General features: G+C 42.7%; 1 protein-coding gene across 1 annotated transcript in view; it reads left to right on the plus strand.

The window, feature by feature from the left end:
* Positions 1-15,377, plus strand: part of GDI1 (GDP dissociation inhibitor 1) — a 55,806-nt gene that overhangs the window by 21,083 nt on the left and 19,346 nt on the right. The window contains exons 2-3 of the mRNA XM_077284195.1: positions 2,920-3,027; positions 4,629-4,728. Of these exons, the coding sequence (XP_077140310.1) occupies positions 2,920-3,027; positions 4,629-4,728 (208 nt within the window). The remainder of the gene's footprint in view (positions 1-2,919; positions 3,028-4,628; positions 4,729-15,377) is intronic.

Genomic DNA, 15,377 nt, shown 5'->3' on the forward strand with positions numbered 1-15,377 from the left:
CCCACGAGCTCAAGAGCCGGAGGGTATAATAACCCAATATTAAAAATATATAGGCACAGCAAGGATGAACAAATACCCGACGCGTGTCGCCACTAGCGTGGCTTCATCAGGGGTATGATCATACCCCTGATGAAGCCACGCTAGTGGCGACACGCGTCGGGTATTTGTTCATCCTTGCTGTGCCTATATATTTTTAATATTGGGTTATTATACCCTCCGGCTCTTGAGCTCGTGGGGAGACTATGGGTGTGTATACTTTTGCATGTAGTTGACTGGCCTATTTGGAGTGCAGCAGCTTTAGTGGGCATTGATGTGTGTATGCTTTGAATACTGAACCACCTGAGCTTTTGTCATATGTTTGAGTGGTATTCAGTTATATATATTCACTATTTGCTACACACTGTGGATTGATAGCAGTCCTCCTTTCTGTTATCCAATATATTGTATATATTCTTTGCCTATGCATTTATACAACTAATATCTTTGTTCTACCAGTGATTCTTAGAGGCTATATGTGATTTCTCTATTGAGGGATGTGTTTTATATATGCTGTCCATATAGGATCCTGAGGATTTTTGTTGTTTTGCACACCCATATCATATCTTTTCCATTTCTCCCCTTGTTTATTCATAGGCACACGCCTTATTGTAGGCACTGTTGTTTCTAAACTGATTTTAGATGTTTTTAAATGTGTTTTTTGTCCAGTGTTACACCTGAATAAAGATGTATTTATTGCACTTATTTATATAGTCTGGTGATCCCCATTCTATTTGGCCTTGCTTTTTCTTTTCTTTTCATATGTCTTCCTCTTAGGTCAAGGTTGGATCCCAGTGTTCTATTTATTCTATGGTGCCCCCTCATTATATTATCTCACTATAGAGAATCACACAGTAACATGGTGTCACTATAGAGAATCACACAGTAACATGGTGTCACTATAGAGAATCACACAGTAACATGGTGTCACTATAGAGAATCACACAGTAACATGGTGATTACTATAGAGAATCACACAGTAACATGGTGTCACTATAGAGAATCACACAGTAGCATGGTGTCACTATAGAGAATCACACAGTAACATGTGATCACTATAGAGAATCACACAGTAGCATGGTGTCACTGTAAAGAATCACACAGTAACATGTGATCACTATAGAGAATCACACAGTAACATGGTGATCACTAGAGGATTACACAGTAACATGGTGTCACTATAGAGAATCACACAGTAACATGGTGATCACTATAGAGAATCACACAGTAACATGGTGTCACTATAGAGAATCACACAGTAACATGGTGTCACTATAATCACACAGTAACATGTGATAACTACAGAGAATCACACAGTAACATGGTGATCACTAGAGGATTACACAGTAACATGGTGTCATTATAGAGAATCACACAGTAACATGGTGATCATGGTGATCACTATAGAGGATTGCACAGTAACATGGTGCCGTGTCACTATAGAGAATCACACAGTAACATGTGATCACTATAGAGGATTACATAGTAACATGGTGTCACTATAGAAAATCACATAGTAACATGGTGTCATAGAGAATCACACAGTAACATGCTATCACTATAGAGAATTACACAGTAACACGGTGATCACTATAGAGAATCACACAGTAACATGGTGTCACTGAAGAGAATCACACAGTAACATGTGATCACTATAGAGAATCACACAGTAACATGGTGATCACTAGAGGATTACACAGTAACATGGTGATCACTATAGAGGATTACACAGTAACATGGCGTCACTATAGAGAATCACACAGTAACATGGTGTCACTATAGAGAATCACACAGTAACATGGTGTCACTATAGAGAATCACACAGTAACATGGTGTCACTATAGAGAATCACACAGTAACATGGTGTCACTATAGAGAATCACACAGTAACATGGTGATTACTATAGAGAATCACACAGTAACATGGTGTCACTATAGAGAATCACACAGTAGCATGGTGTCACTATAGAGAATCACACAGTAACATGTGATCACTATAGAGAATCACACAGTAGCATGGTGTCACTGTAAAGAATCACACAGTAACATGTGATCACTATAGAGAATCACACAGTAACATGGTGATCACTAGAGGATTACACAGTAACATGGTGTCACTATAGAGAATCACACAGTAACATGGTGATCACTATAGAGAATCACACAGTAACATGGTGTCACTATAGAGAATCACACAGTAACATGGTGTCACTATAGAGAATCACACAGTAACATGGTGTCACTATAGAGAATCACACAGTAACATGGTGTCACTATAGAGAATCACACAGTAACATGGTGTCACTATAGAGAATCACACAGTAGCATGGTGTCACTATAGAGAATCACACAGTAACATGTGATCACTATAGAGAATCACACAGTAGCATGGTGTCACTGTAAAGAATCACAGTAACATGTGATCACTATAGAGAATCACACAGTAACATGGTGATCACTAGAGGATTACACAGTAACATGGTGTCACTATAGAGAATCACACAGTAACATGGTGATCACTATAGAGAATCACACAGTAACATGGTGATCACTATAGAGGATTACACAGTAACATGGCGTCACTATGGAGAATCACACAGTAACATGGTGTCACTGTAGAGAATCACACAGTAACATGTGATCACTATAGAGAATCACACAGTAACATGGTGATCACTATAGAGAATTACACAGTAACATGGTTTTCTGGGCCTGCTGGTGATTGTAGTATCCCAATACAGCTTATCTTCACGTAGATTCTGATATTCCTATGTTCTCCGTCCTTTGTTGTTAAGCAGTAGCAGCGCAGTCATTCATTAGTAAGTCTGATTATTACCCGTCCAGGTTATTTACTTTCCTTTTCTTCTGTTCTCCTCTTTGCAGGAATGCATTTTGTCCGGGATCATGTCTGTTAATGGAAAGAAAGTTCTACATATGGACAGGAACCCGTACTATGGCGGAGAGAGTTCCTCCATCACCCCCCTGGAAGAGGTACAGGCCTGCTGCCGTGTCATAGTGCACGCGATCACCATAGTGCACATCATCTGTCCTTGCTCGTCTTATATGTGTGCCTCCTAGTGACTATGCTGTTATCACAGGAAAGATAAATATCTTTGTACCGTGTTAGCCAGTAGATAGAAAAATATTTAGAATTGAGAGTTCTTAGTGGTTGATACCTTTTAATGGTCTAACTGAAAAGATGGTAACAAATTGCAAGCTTTCGAGACTACTCAGGTCTCTTCATCAGGCATCGTCTGTGCCTGATGAAGAGACGTAAGTAGTGTCGAAAGCTTGCAATTTGTTACCATCTTTTCAGTTAGCCATTTAAAGGTATCAACCACTGAGGACTCTCAATTCTAAATATTTTTCTATGCTGTTATCAGTGATTTATCTCATTAAAGGGGCTGTGCGCCTCAACATTTTTTTTTTTTTTTTTAAACGGAGCAATCCTCAGCCGGTACTCTCCCAATCTCCTGACATGCAGAGAGAAGCTGCTCAGTGACCCCTCTCAGCCAGTGATTGACTGCAGCTGGTCACACGTTCCTTTGCCACTGTGAGAGTAAGGCTGCTTTCACACTAGCGTCGGTACGGGGCCGTCGCGCTGCGTCGGCCCGACGCATACTGTGACAAAAATGCCCGACGTGGGCAGCGGAAGTAGTTTTAAGACGCTTCCGCTGCCCCATTGCAAGGTCCGGGGAGGAGGGGGCGGAGTTTCGGCCGCGCATGCGCGGTCGAAAATGGCGGTCCCGACGCACAAAAAAACCTTACATGTAACGTTTTTTTGTGCCGGCGGTGCGCCAAAACATGGCGCAACCGTCGCACGACGGTTGCGACGTGTGGCAATGCGTCGCTAATAAAAGTCTATGGAGAAAAAATGCATCCTGCGGGCATCTTTGCAGGATGCATTTTTTTCTCCACAACGACGCATTGCGACGTGCAGTGCACGACGCTAGTGTGAAAGTAGCCTAAGGCTACTTTCACACTTGCGTTTTTTTAAATCCGTCACAATCCGTTGCTTTTTGAGAATGCAGGATCCTGCAAAAAAATTTGCAGGATCCTGCATTTTCCCATAGACTTGTATTAGCGACGGATTGTGACGGATGGCCGTTCGTCACGTCCGTCGTGCACTGGATGCGTCGGTATTTGGCGGACCATCGGCACAAAAAAAGTTCAATGTAACGTTTTTTCGTACGTCGCGTCTGCCATTTTCTACCGCGCATGCGCGGTCGGAACTCCGCCCCCTCCTCCCCGGGACTTTAGAATGGGCAGCGGATGCGTCGAAAAACTGCATCCGCTGCCCACGTCGTGCATAAATTTTCACTACGTGCGTTGGTACATCGGGCCGACGTATTGCGATGGCCCCGTACCGACGCAAGTGTGAAAGAGGCCTAAGAGAGAGGCAGGGAACTGGTCAGTGACAGAACTGGAGTACTCTTAGTATTGGTGAGGTGACTTTTCCCTTTTTCCCATTTAAGCCAATTTAAAGAAATATTCAGTCGAAAGCAGCAATCCCTTTTAGTAATATAGATAACTTATTATGTGTCATTTTGCGCAGTTTCTTTCTTACTAATATCTTCGTGTTGTATCTTTAGCTCTATAAAAGGTTTGAAATTCCTGATGGTCCCGCTGAGAGCATGGGACGAGGCCGTGACTGGAACGTGGATCTCATCCCCAAATTCCTTATGGCTAATGGTGAGTCTTTACACTAGGGTATGTGTCCACGTTCAGGATTGCATCAGGATTTGGTCAGGATTTTACATCAGTATTTGTAAGCCAAAACCAGGAGTGGGTGATAAATGCAGAAGTGGTGCATATGTTTCTATTATACTTTTCCTCTAATTGTTCCAGTCCTGGTTTTGGCTTACAAATACTGATGAAAAATCCTGACCAAATCCTGATGCAATCCTGAACGTGGACACATACCCTAACACATGGCGTAGGGTCGGAAGGACGCATCCAAACATCGCCGCTCCAGCACAAACTTGCAAATTTTGCTGCTGATTGCACTGCAGTTTCACTGTTGGTTTCCACATTTACTTTAATTTTCTATGGATTTGCAATGTGGAATCAATGCTGCAAATCTACAGCAGATCCTCATGTCTCAGCTCCCATTAAGGGGTCCTAATTATACCTTCATGTCCCTTGGTGCACTCCCTATGATGGAACAGATAAACAGAATTAATAGTGCACCGCCACCCATGTATAGGTGGGGCGCTGTCCTATAAAGAAGCCTCCGTATCTTTCTCATCATTTCTAGTCTACCCTTTGTCTTGACCTTTGTATTGGAAGGTCGGACATCTTCACCCTCAGGCTTCCATACCCAAATGGCTTCACCGGAAATATCTAGAAGGTTGCACATGTAATCCTGACCTCAGGTTATAAAACATGGTGTGAAATTTGGAGGGATGAATGCAGATTGTAACATTTGCCCATTAAAAACAGGATGTGGAATTGTAGGACATGAAGAGGAAATCCCCGGATTGCATCTGTGTGTATCCGCTCCCACGTTAGAGCTCATCTATGAAGATTAGGCTTTACTTCTTCCCTTCACACACATGCTCACATCGAGGGAGTTCTGACAGTTATGTGCCCGTCTACTGTGATGCTGCTTATCTCCTAAAGAAATGCATACAAACGGTGACAGATCCCACTGATACTAATGTATGACCAGCTTAAAGGGTTCTCTCTCTTCGCCTATTCTGACATTGGCAAAGCAGGCTTGATTCTTTACGCAAGATGACAGGTTTGACTAAAGAGTGAGCTACTGAACTACCCCTTTAAATGGCATCTGTCGTCAAGTTTCCCGTTGTTAAACTGATGCTAACACATTATATCCCTCCTAATTAGATTCCTAACGATCCGCTCCGTGCACCCCTGCAGACCTCTGTCTTTGTTCACTGCTTTCCTGCGTGTTAGGCTACTTTCACACTAGCGTCGGGCTCGGCCCGTCGCCGTGCGTCGGGCCGAGGTCCCCGACGCTAGCGTTGTCCCCGCCGCACAACGGGGGCAGCGGATGCATTTTTCCCACGCATCCGCTGCCCCATTGTGAGGTGCGGGGAAGTGCGGGGAGGTGTGGGCGGAGTTACATGTAAGGGTTTTTTTTCCCGACGGTCCGCTACCACACGCCCAAGCGTCGCAAAACGGACGCGACGTTTGGCAATGCGTCGCTAATGCGTCGCTAATGTTAGTCTATGACGAAAAAACGCATCCAGCAAGAACTTTTGCTGGATGCGTATTTTCGGCAAAACGACGCATTTGCGACGTATTGCAGTTAACGCTAGTGTGAAACTAGCCTTACTCAGCACCGTGTGGTCCTACGGGAGTGCATGGACCAACCTCGGTTCTTGCTGGGAGCTCGCTAACCCGGCCCCTATGCTTTGATAGATGGGGGGGCCGGGTTAGCAAGCTCACTGCAGGCGCTGAAGTTAGTCTGTACACCCCATCAATTGGAGTTGTCATATGGAAAGCACTGAGTAGCCTGCTCCTTATTTAGTATAGTCTGCTCCCCCGCCTATATGGCAGTCCGGTCCTCAACATGGCCGCTAATGTAGGTGCAAACCCATCCATGGCACTATTAACCCCTTCATGACCCAGCCTATTTTGACCTTAATGACCTGGCCATTTTTTGCAATTCTGACCAGTGTCCCTTTATGAGGTAATAACTCAGGAACGCTTCAACGGATCCTAGCGATTCTGAGATTGTTTATTCGTGACATATTGGGCTTCATGTTAGTGGTAAATTTAGGTAGATAATTTCTGAGTTTATTTGTGAAAAAAATGGAAATTTGGCGAAAATTTTGAAAATTTCTCAATTTTCACATTTTGAATTTTTATTCTGTTAACCCCTTCGTGCCATGCGCCGTACTAGTACGGCGCTGCCGGCACTGCATTAGTGCCAGCCGCAGTACTAGTACGGCGCCCCGATCACTGCGGTCTCACGCTGAGCGCCGCGGTGATCGGGTGCGGGTGTCAGCTGTATATGACAGCTGACACCCCGCAGCAATGCCCACGATCGGCGCTGTCGCCGATCGCGGGCATTTAACCCCTCTGATGCCGCTGTCAATAGTGACAGCGGCATAGAGGGGGATCGCGCAGGGACGGGGGCTCCCTGCGCTCTCACACCGGAGCAGCACGATGAGATCGCGCTGCTCCGGTGACCTGGAAGGAGTCCCCGGATCCAAGATGGCCGCAGGACTCCTTCCGGGTCATGAGATGACCCTGCTTGCCGGCGTCTGCTGAGAATTCCTCATAGCAGGCGCCGGCAAGCCTCTGCAATGTGCCTGTCAGGTCGGTGATCTGACAGAGTGCTGTGCACACTGTCAGATCACCGATCTGTGATGTCCCCCCCTGGGACAAAGTAAAAAAGTTAAAAAAAAAATTTTCCACATGTGTAAAACAAAAAAAAACAAAAATTCCTAAATAAAGAAAAAAAAAAAAAATTATTCCCATAAATACATTTCTTTATCTAAATAAAAAAAAAATCACACAATAAAAGTACACATATTTAGTATCGCCGCGTCCGTAACGACCCCACCTATAAAACTATATCACTAGTTAACCCCTTCAGTGAACACCGTTAAAAAAAAAAAAAAAAAAAAACGAGGCAAAAAACAACGCTTTATTCTCATACCGCCAAACAAAAAGTGGAATAACGTGATCAAAAAGATGGATATAAATAACCAGGGTACCGCTGAAAACGTCATCTTGTCCCGCAAAAAAAAAGCCGCCATACAGCATCATCAGCAAAAAAATAAAAAAGTTATAGTCCTCAGAATAAAGTGATGCAAAAACAATTATTTTTTTATATAAAATAGTTTTTATTGTGTAAAAGCGCCAAAACATAAAAAAATTACATAAATGAGGTATCGCTGTAATCGTACTGACCCGAAGAATAAAACTGCTTTATCCTTTTTACCAAAACGTGGAACGGTATAAACGCCCCCCCTAAAAGAATTTCAGGAATTGCTGGTTTTTGTTCATTCCGCCTCCCAAAAACCGGAATAAAAAGCGATCAAAAAATGTCATGTACCCGAAAATGGTACCAATAAAAACGTCAACTCGTCCTGCAAAAAACAAGATCTCACATGACTCTGTGGACCAAAATATGGAAAAATTATAGCTCTCAAAATGTGGTGATGCAAAAACTATTTTTTGCAGTAAAAAGCGTCTTTTAGTGTGTGATGGCTGCCAACCATAAAAATCCGCCCAAAAAACGCTATAAAAGTAAATCAAACCCTCCTTCATCACCCCCTTAGTTAGGGAAAAATAATAAAATTTAAAAAATATATTTATTTCCATTTTCCCGTTAGGCTACTTTCACACTAGCGTCGGTACGGGGCCGTCGCGCTGCTGTTTTTCCACGCATCCGCTGCCCCATTGTGAGGTGCGGGGAGGTGGGGGCGGAGTTCCAGCCGCGCATGCACGGTCGGAAATGGTGGACCGTCGGCACAAAAAAAGTTACATGTAACGTTTTTTGCTGCCGGCGGTAAGCCACAACACGACGCAACCGTCGCACGACGCTTGCGACGTGTGTCAATACGTTGCTAATGTTAGTCTATGGGGAAAAAACGCATCCTGCAGATGACTTTGCAGGATGCGTTTTTTCGCCAAAACGACGCATTGCGACGTATGCAAAAAAACGCTAATGTGAAAGTAGCGCTAGGGTTAGGACTAGGGTTAGGGTTGGGGTTAGGGTTTCAGTTAGAATTGGGGAGTTTTCACTGTTTAGGCACATCAGGGGCTCTCCAAACGCGACATGGCGTCCGATCTCAACGCGTTTGTTTGCGTTAAGAACGCATGCGTTTTTATAGAAAAAAAACAGAACACACACTGAAAAGTCACCCACCACCATCAAGGTGATAAAGGGATCCAAACCCTAACCCTACCCCTAAACTCACCCCTAACCGTTTAATGAACATTTTCTGACAGTCATAGTGCCACGTATTTCAGTGCCACGTATTTCAGTGCCACGTATTTCAGTGCCACGATATTTCAGTGCCACGATATTTCAGTGCCACGTCTTTCAGTGCCACGATATTTCAGTGCCACGATATTTCAGTGCCACGTCTTTCAGTGCCACGATATTTCAGTGCCATGTATTTAAGTGCCACGATATTTCAGTGAAATACGTGGCACTGAAATATCGTGGCATTTACGTGAAATACATGGCACTTAAATACGTGGCACTTATATACGTGGCACTTATATACGTGGCCACTGAAATATCGTGGCACTTATATACGTATATACGTATATAAACGTATTTCAGTGCCACGTATTTCAGTGCCACGTATTTCAGTGCCACGTATTTCAGGTTAGGGGTAGGGGTAGGGTTAGGGTTTTTTGGTTTTTTCTTGTTTTCTTGTGTTTTTCTATAAAAACGCATGCGTCTAAAAAACGCATGCGTTTTACCGCGTTTACATGCGTTTCTTCACACATGCGTTTTTTTAAAAAACGCATGCAGATAAAAACGCAAGTGTGAAACCAGCCTTACCCTTGGGAAAATAAAAACATGGGGGCTAAAATATAATTTTCGTGGAAAAAAATATATTTTTTATTTTCGCGGCTCTGCGTTATAAACTGTAGTGAAGCACTTGGGGGTTCAAAGTTCTCACAACACATCTAGATAAGTTCCGTGGGGGGTCTAGTTTCCAATATGGGGTCACTTGTGGGGGGTTTCTACTGTTTAGGTACACCAGGGGCGCTGCAAATGCAACATGACACCTGCAGACCAATCCATCTAAGTCTGCATTTCAAACGGCGCTCCTTCCCTTCCGAGCTCTGCCGTGCGCACAAACAGTGGTTCCCCCCCATATATGGGGTATCAGCGTACTCAGGACAAATTGGACAACAACTTTTGTTGTCCAATTTCTCCTGTTACCCTTGGGAAAATAAAAACGTGGGGGCTAAAATATAATTTTCGTGGAAAAAAAAATATTTTTTATTTTCACGGCTCTGCGTGATAAACTGTAGTGAAACACTTGTTGGTTCAAAGTTCTCACAACACATCTAGATAAGTTCCGTGGGGGGTCTAGTTTCCAATATGGGGTCACTTGTGGGGGGTTTCTACTGTTTAGGTACATCAGGGGCTCTGCAAATGCAACATGACACCTTCAGACCAATCCATCTAAGTCTGCATTTCAAACGGCGCTCCTTCCCTTCCGAGCTCTGCCGTGCGCCCAAACAGTGGTTCCCCCCAATGTATGGGGTATCAGCGTACTCAGGACAAATTGGACAATAACTTTTGTGGTCCAATTTCTCCTGTTACCCTTGGGGAAAAAAAATTGCGGGCTAAAACATCATTTTGTGGAAAGAAAAAATGATTTTTTAATTTTCACAGCGCTACATTCTAAACTTTAGTGAAACAACTGGGGGTTAAAAGTGCTCACCACACATCTAAATAAGTTCCTTAGGGGGTCTTCTTTCCAAAATGGTGTCACTTGTGGGGGTTTCCACTGTTTAGGCACGTCAGGGGCTCTCCAAACACGACATGGGTTCCGATCTCAATTCCAGCCAATTTTGCATTGAAAAGTCAAATGGCGCTCCTTCCCTTCCGAGCTCTGCCATGCGCCCAAACAGTGGTTTATCCCCATATATGAAGTATCAGCGTACTCAGGACAAATTGCACAACAACTTTTGGGGTCCAATTTATCCTGCTACCCTTGGGAAAATAAAAAATTTGGGGCAAAAAGACAATATTTTGTGAAAATTAATATTAATTTTTTTTTACGGCTCTACATTATAAACTTCTGTGAAGCACTTGGAGGTTCAAAGTGCTCACCACACATCTAGATTAGTTCCTTAGAGGGTCTACTTTCCAAAATGGTGTCACTTGTGGGGGTTTCCACTGTTTAGGCACATCAGGGGCTCTCCAAACACGACATGGGTTCCGATCTCAATTCCAGCCAATTTTGCATTGAAAAGTCAAATGGCGCTCCTTCCCTTCCGAGCTCTGCCATGCGCCCAAACAGTGGTTTATCCCCATATATGAAGTATCAGCGTACTCAGGACAAATTGCACAACAACTTTTGGGGTCCAATTTATCCTGCTACCCTTGGGAAAATAAAAAATTTGGGGCAAAAACATCATTTTTTGTGAAAATTAATATTAATTTTTTTTACGGCTCTACATTATAAACTTCTGTGAAGCACTTGGAGGTTCAAAGTGCTCACCACACATCTAGATTAGTTCCTTAGAGGGTCTACTTTCCAAAATGGTGTCACTTGTGGGGGTTTCCACTGTTTAGACACGTCAGGGGCTCTCCAAACACGACATGGGTTCCGATGTCAATTCCAGCCAATTTTGCATTGAAAAGTCAAATGGTGCTCCTTCCCTTCCGAGCTCTGCCATGTGCCCAATCAATGGTTTACCCCAACATGTGGGGTATCGGCGTACTCAGGACAAATTGTACAACAACTTTTTTGGTCCAATTTCTCCTGTTACCCTTGGTAAAATAAAACAAATTGGATCTGAAGTAAAAATTTTGTGAAAAAAAAGTTAAATGTTCAATTTTTTTTAAACATTCCAAAAATTCCTGTGAAGCACCTGAAGGGTTAATAAACTTTTTGAATATGGTTTTGAGTACCTTGAGGGGTGCAGTTTTTAGAATGGTGTCACTTTTGGGCATTTTCTGTCATATAGACCCTCAAAGTCACTTCAAGTGTGAGGTGGTCTGTAAAAAAAATGGTTTTGCAAATTTTGTTGCAAAAATGAGAAATCGCTGGTCAACTTTTAACCCTTATAACTCCCTAACAAAAAAAAATTATGTTTCCAAAATTGTGCTGATGTAAAGCAGACATGTGGGAAATGTTGTTTATTAACTATATTATGTGATATAACTCTCTAATTTAAGGGCATAAAAACGAAAAATTAGAAAATTGCTAAATTTTCATAATTTTTGACAAATTTCTGTTTTTTTCACAAATAAATGCAAGTCATATCGAAGAAGTTTTACCACTATCATAAAGTCCACAACACCAATAACGAATCCTATCGTGGTTAGCCAAGCATAAATAAATACCTACAAAAGAAGGCACCACATACACAATATTGTTTAAAAAGTCCTTTATTAATAACAAATAAACCAACAAAGTGGTCATAAAATTGCCTAATCCGGCAAAGGTGAGACAAAACAGACACAAAACAAAGGCGGACACATAGACCTAAAAATAACAACACATCATGTAAACGCACTAAATGTGACAAAATGCTGTACACATGGGAACACATTTAGTGCATTTACATGATGTGTTGTTATTTTTAGGTCTATGTGTCCGCCTTTGTTTTGTGTCTGTTTTGTCTCACCTTTGCCGGATTAGGCAATTTTATGACCACTTTGTTGGTTTATTTGTTATTAATAAAGGACTTTTTAAACAATATTGTGTATGTGGTGCCTTCTTTTGTAGGTATTCACTATCATAAAGTACAATATGTCACGAGAAAACAATCTCAGAATCACCAGGATCCGTTGAAGCGTTTCAGAGTTATTACCTCATAAAGTGACAGTGGTCAGAATTGTAAAAATTGGCCGTGTCACTTAGGTGAAAACAGGCTTTGGGGTGAAGGGGTTAAACCAGAGAGTTACAGTTAGGTCCATATATATTTGGACAGAGACAACATTTTTCTAGTTTTGGTTATAGACAATACCACAATGAATTTTAAACAAAACAATTCAGATGCAGTTGACGTTCAGACTTTCAGCTTTCATTTGAGGGTATCCTCATTAAAATTGGATGAAGGGTTTAGGAGTTTCAGCTCCTTAACATGTGCCACCCTGTTTTTAAAGGGACCAAAAGTAATTGGACAGATTCAATAATTTTAAATAAAATGTTCATTTTTAGTACTTGGTTGAACACCCTTTGCTGGCAATGACTGCCTGAAGTCTTGAACTCATGGACATCACCAGACGCTGTGTTTCCTCCTTTTTGATGCTCTGCCAGGCCTTCACTGCGGTGGTTTTCAGTTGCTGTTTGTTTGTGGGCCTTTCTGTCTGAAGTTTAGTCTTTAACAAGTGAAATGCATGCTCAATTGGGTTGAGATCAGGTGACTGACTTGGCCATTCAAGAATATTCCACTTCTTTGCTTTAATAAACTCCTGGGTTGCTTTGGCTTTATGTTTTGGGTCATTGTCCATCTGTAGTATGATACGACGACCAATCAGTTTGGCGGCATTTGGCTGGATCTGAGCAAACAGTATGTCTCTGAATACCTCAGAATTCATTTGGCTGCTTCTATCCTGTGTCACATCATCAATAAACACTAGTGACCCAGTGCCACTGGCAGCCATGCATGCCCAAGCCATCACACTGCCTCCGCCGTGTTTTACAGATGATGTGGTATGCTTTGGATCATGAGCTGTACCACGCCTTCGCCATACTTTTCTCTTTCCATGATTCTGGTAGAGGTTGATCTTGGTTTCATCTGTCCAAAGAATGTTCTTCCAGAACTGTGCTGGCTTTTTTAGATGTTTTTTAGCAAAGTCCAGTCTAGCCTTTTTATTCTTGATGCTTATGAGTGGCTTGCACCGTGCAGTGAACCCTCTGTATTTACTTTCATGCAGTCTTCTCTTTATGGTAGATTTGGATATTGATACGCCGACCTCCTGGAGAGTGTTGGTCACTTGGTTGGCTGTTGTGAAGGGGTTTCTCTTCACCATGGAGATTATTCTGCGATCATCCACCACTGTTGTCTTCCATGGGCGCCAAGGTCTTTTTGCATTTATGAGTTCACCAGTGCTTTCTTTCTCAGGATGTACCAAAATGAAGATTTTGCCACTCCTAATATTGTAGCAATTTCTCGGATGTTTTTTTTCTGTTTTTCGCAGCTTAAGGATGGCTTGTTTCAACTGCATGGAGAGCTCCTTTGACCGCATGTTTACTTCACAGCAAAACCTTCCAAATGCAAGCACCACACCTCAAATCAACTCCAGGCCTTTTATCTGCTTAAGTGAGAATGACATAACGAAGGGATTGCCCACACCTGTCCATGAAATAGCCTTGGAGTTAATTGTCCAATTACTTTTGGTCCCTTTAACCCCTTAATCCCGTATGACGTACTATCCCGTCAATGTGACCTGGGACTTAATTCCCGGTGACGGGATAGTACGTCATACGCGATCGGCCGCGCTCACGGGGGGAGCGCGGCCGATCGCGGCCGGGTGTCAGCTGCCTATCGCAGCTGACATCCGGCACTATGTGCCAGGAGCGGTCACGGACCGCCCCGGGCACATTAACCCCCGGCACACCGCGATCAAACATGATCGCGATGTGCCGGCGGTATAGGGAAGCATCGCGCAGGGAGGGGGCTCCCTGCGTGCTTCCCTGAGACCCCCGGAGCAACGCGATGTGATCGCGTTGCTCCGAGGGTCTCCTACCTCCTTCCTCCCTGCAGGTCCCGGATCCAAGATGGCCGCGGCATCCGGGTCCTGCAGGGAAGGAGGTGGCTTACCGAGTGCCTGCTCAGTGCAGACGCTGGTAAGCCTGCAGCCCTGTCAGTGAGATCGGTGATCTGACAGAGTGCTGTGCACACTATCAGATCATCGATCTGTGATGTCCCCCCTGGGACAAAGTAAAAAAGTTTTAAAAAAAAATTTCCACATGTGTAAAAAAAAAAAAAAATCCTAACTAAATAATAATAAAAAATATATATTATTCCCATAAATACATTTCTTTATCTAAATAAAAAAAACAAAACAATAAAAGTACACATATTTAGTATCGCCGCGTCCGTAACGACCCAACCTATAAAACTGCTCCACTAGTTAACCCCTTCAGTAAACACCGTAAGAAAAAAAAAAAAAAAAAACGAGGCAAAAAACAACGCTTTATTACCATACCGCCAAACAAAAAGTGGAATAACACGCGATCAAAAAGACTGATATAAATAATCATGGTACCGCTGAAAACGTCATCTTGTCCCGCAAAAAACAAGCCGCCATACAGCATCATCAGCAAAAAAATAAAAAAGTTATAGTCCTGAGAATAAAGCGATACCAAAATAATTATTTTTTCTATAAAATAGTTTTTATCGTATAAAAGCGCCAAAACATTAAAAAATGATATAAATGAGGTATCACTGTAATCGTACTGACCCAAAGAATAAAACTGCTTTATCAATTTTACCAAACGTGGAACGGTATAAACGCCTCTCCCAAAAGAAATTCATGAATAGCAGGTTTTTGGTCATTCTGCCTCACAAAAATCGGAATAAAAAGTGATCAAAAACGGTCACGTGTCCGAAAATGTTACCAATAAAAACGTCAACTCGTCCCGCAAAAAACAAGACCTCACATGACTCTGTGGAGCAAAATGTGGAAAAATTATAGGTCTCAAAATGTGGAGACG

The sequence above is a fragment of the Ranitomeya variabilis genome, chromosome 2, assembly GCF_051348905.1.
Source record: "Ranitomeya variabilis isolate aRanVar5 chromosome 2, aRanVar5.hap1, whole genome shotgun sequence".
NCBI lineage: Eukaryota > Metazoa > Chordata > Amphibia > Anura > Dendrobatidae > Ranitomeya > Ranitomeya variabilis.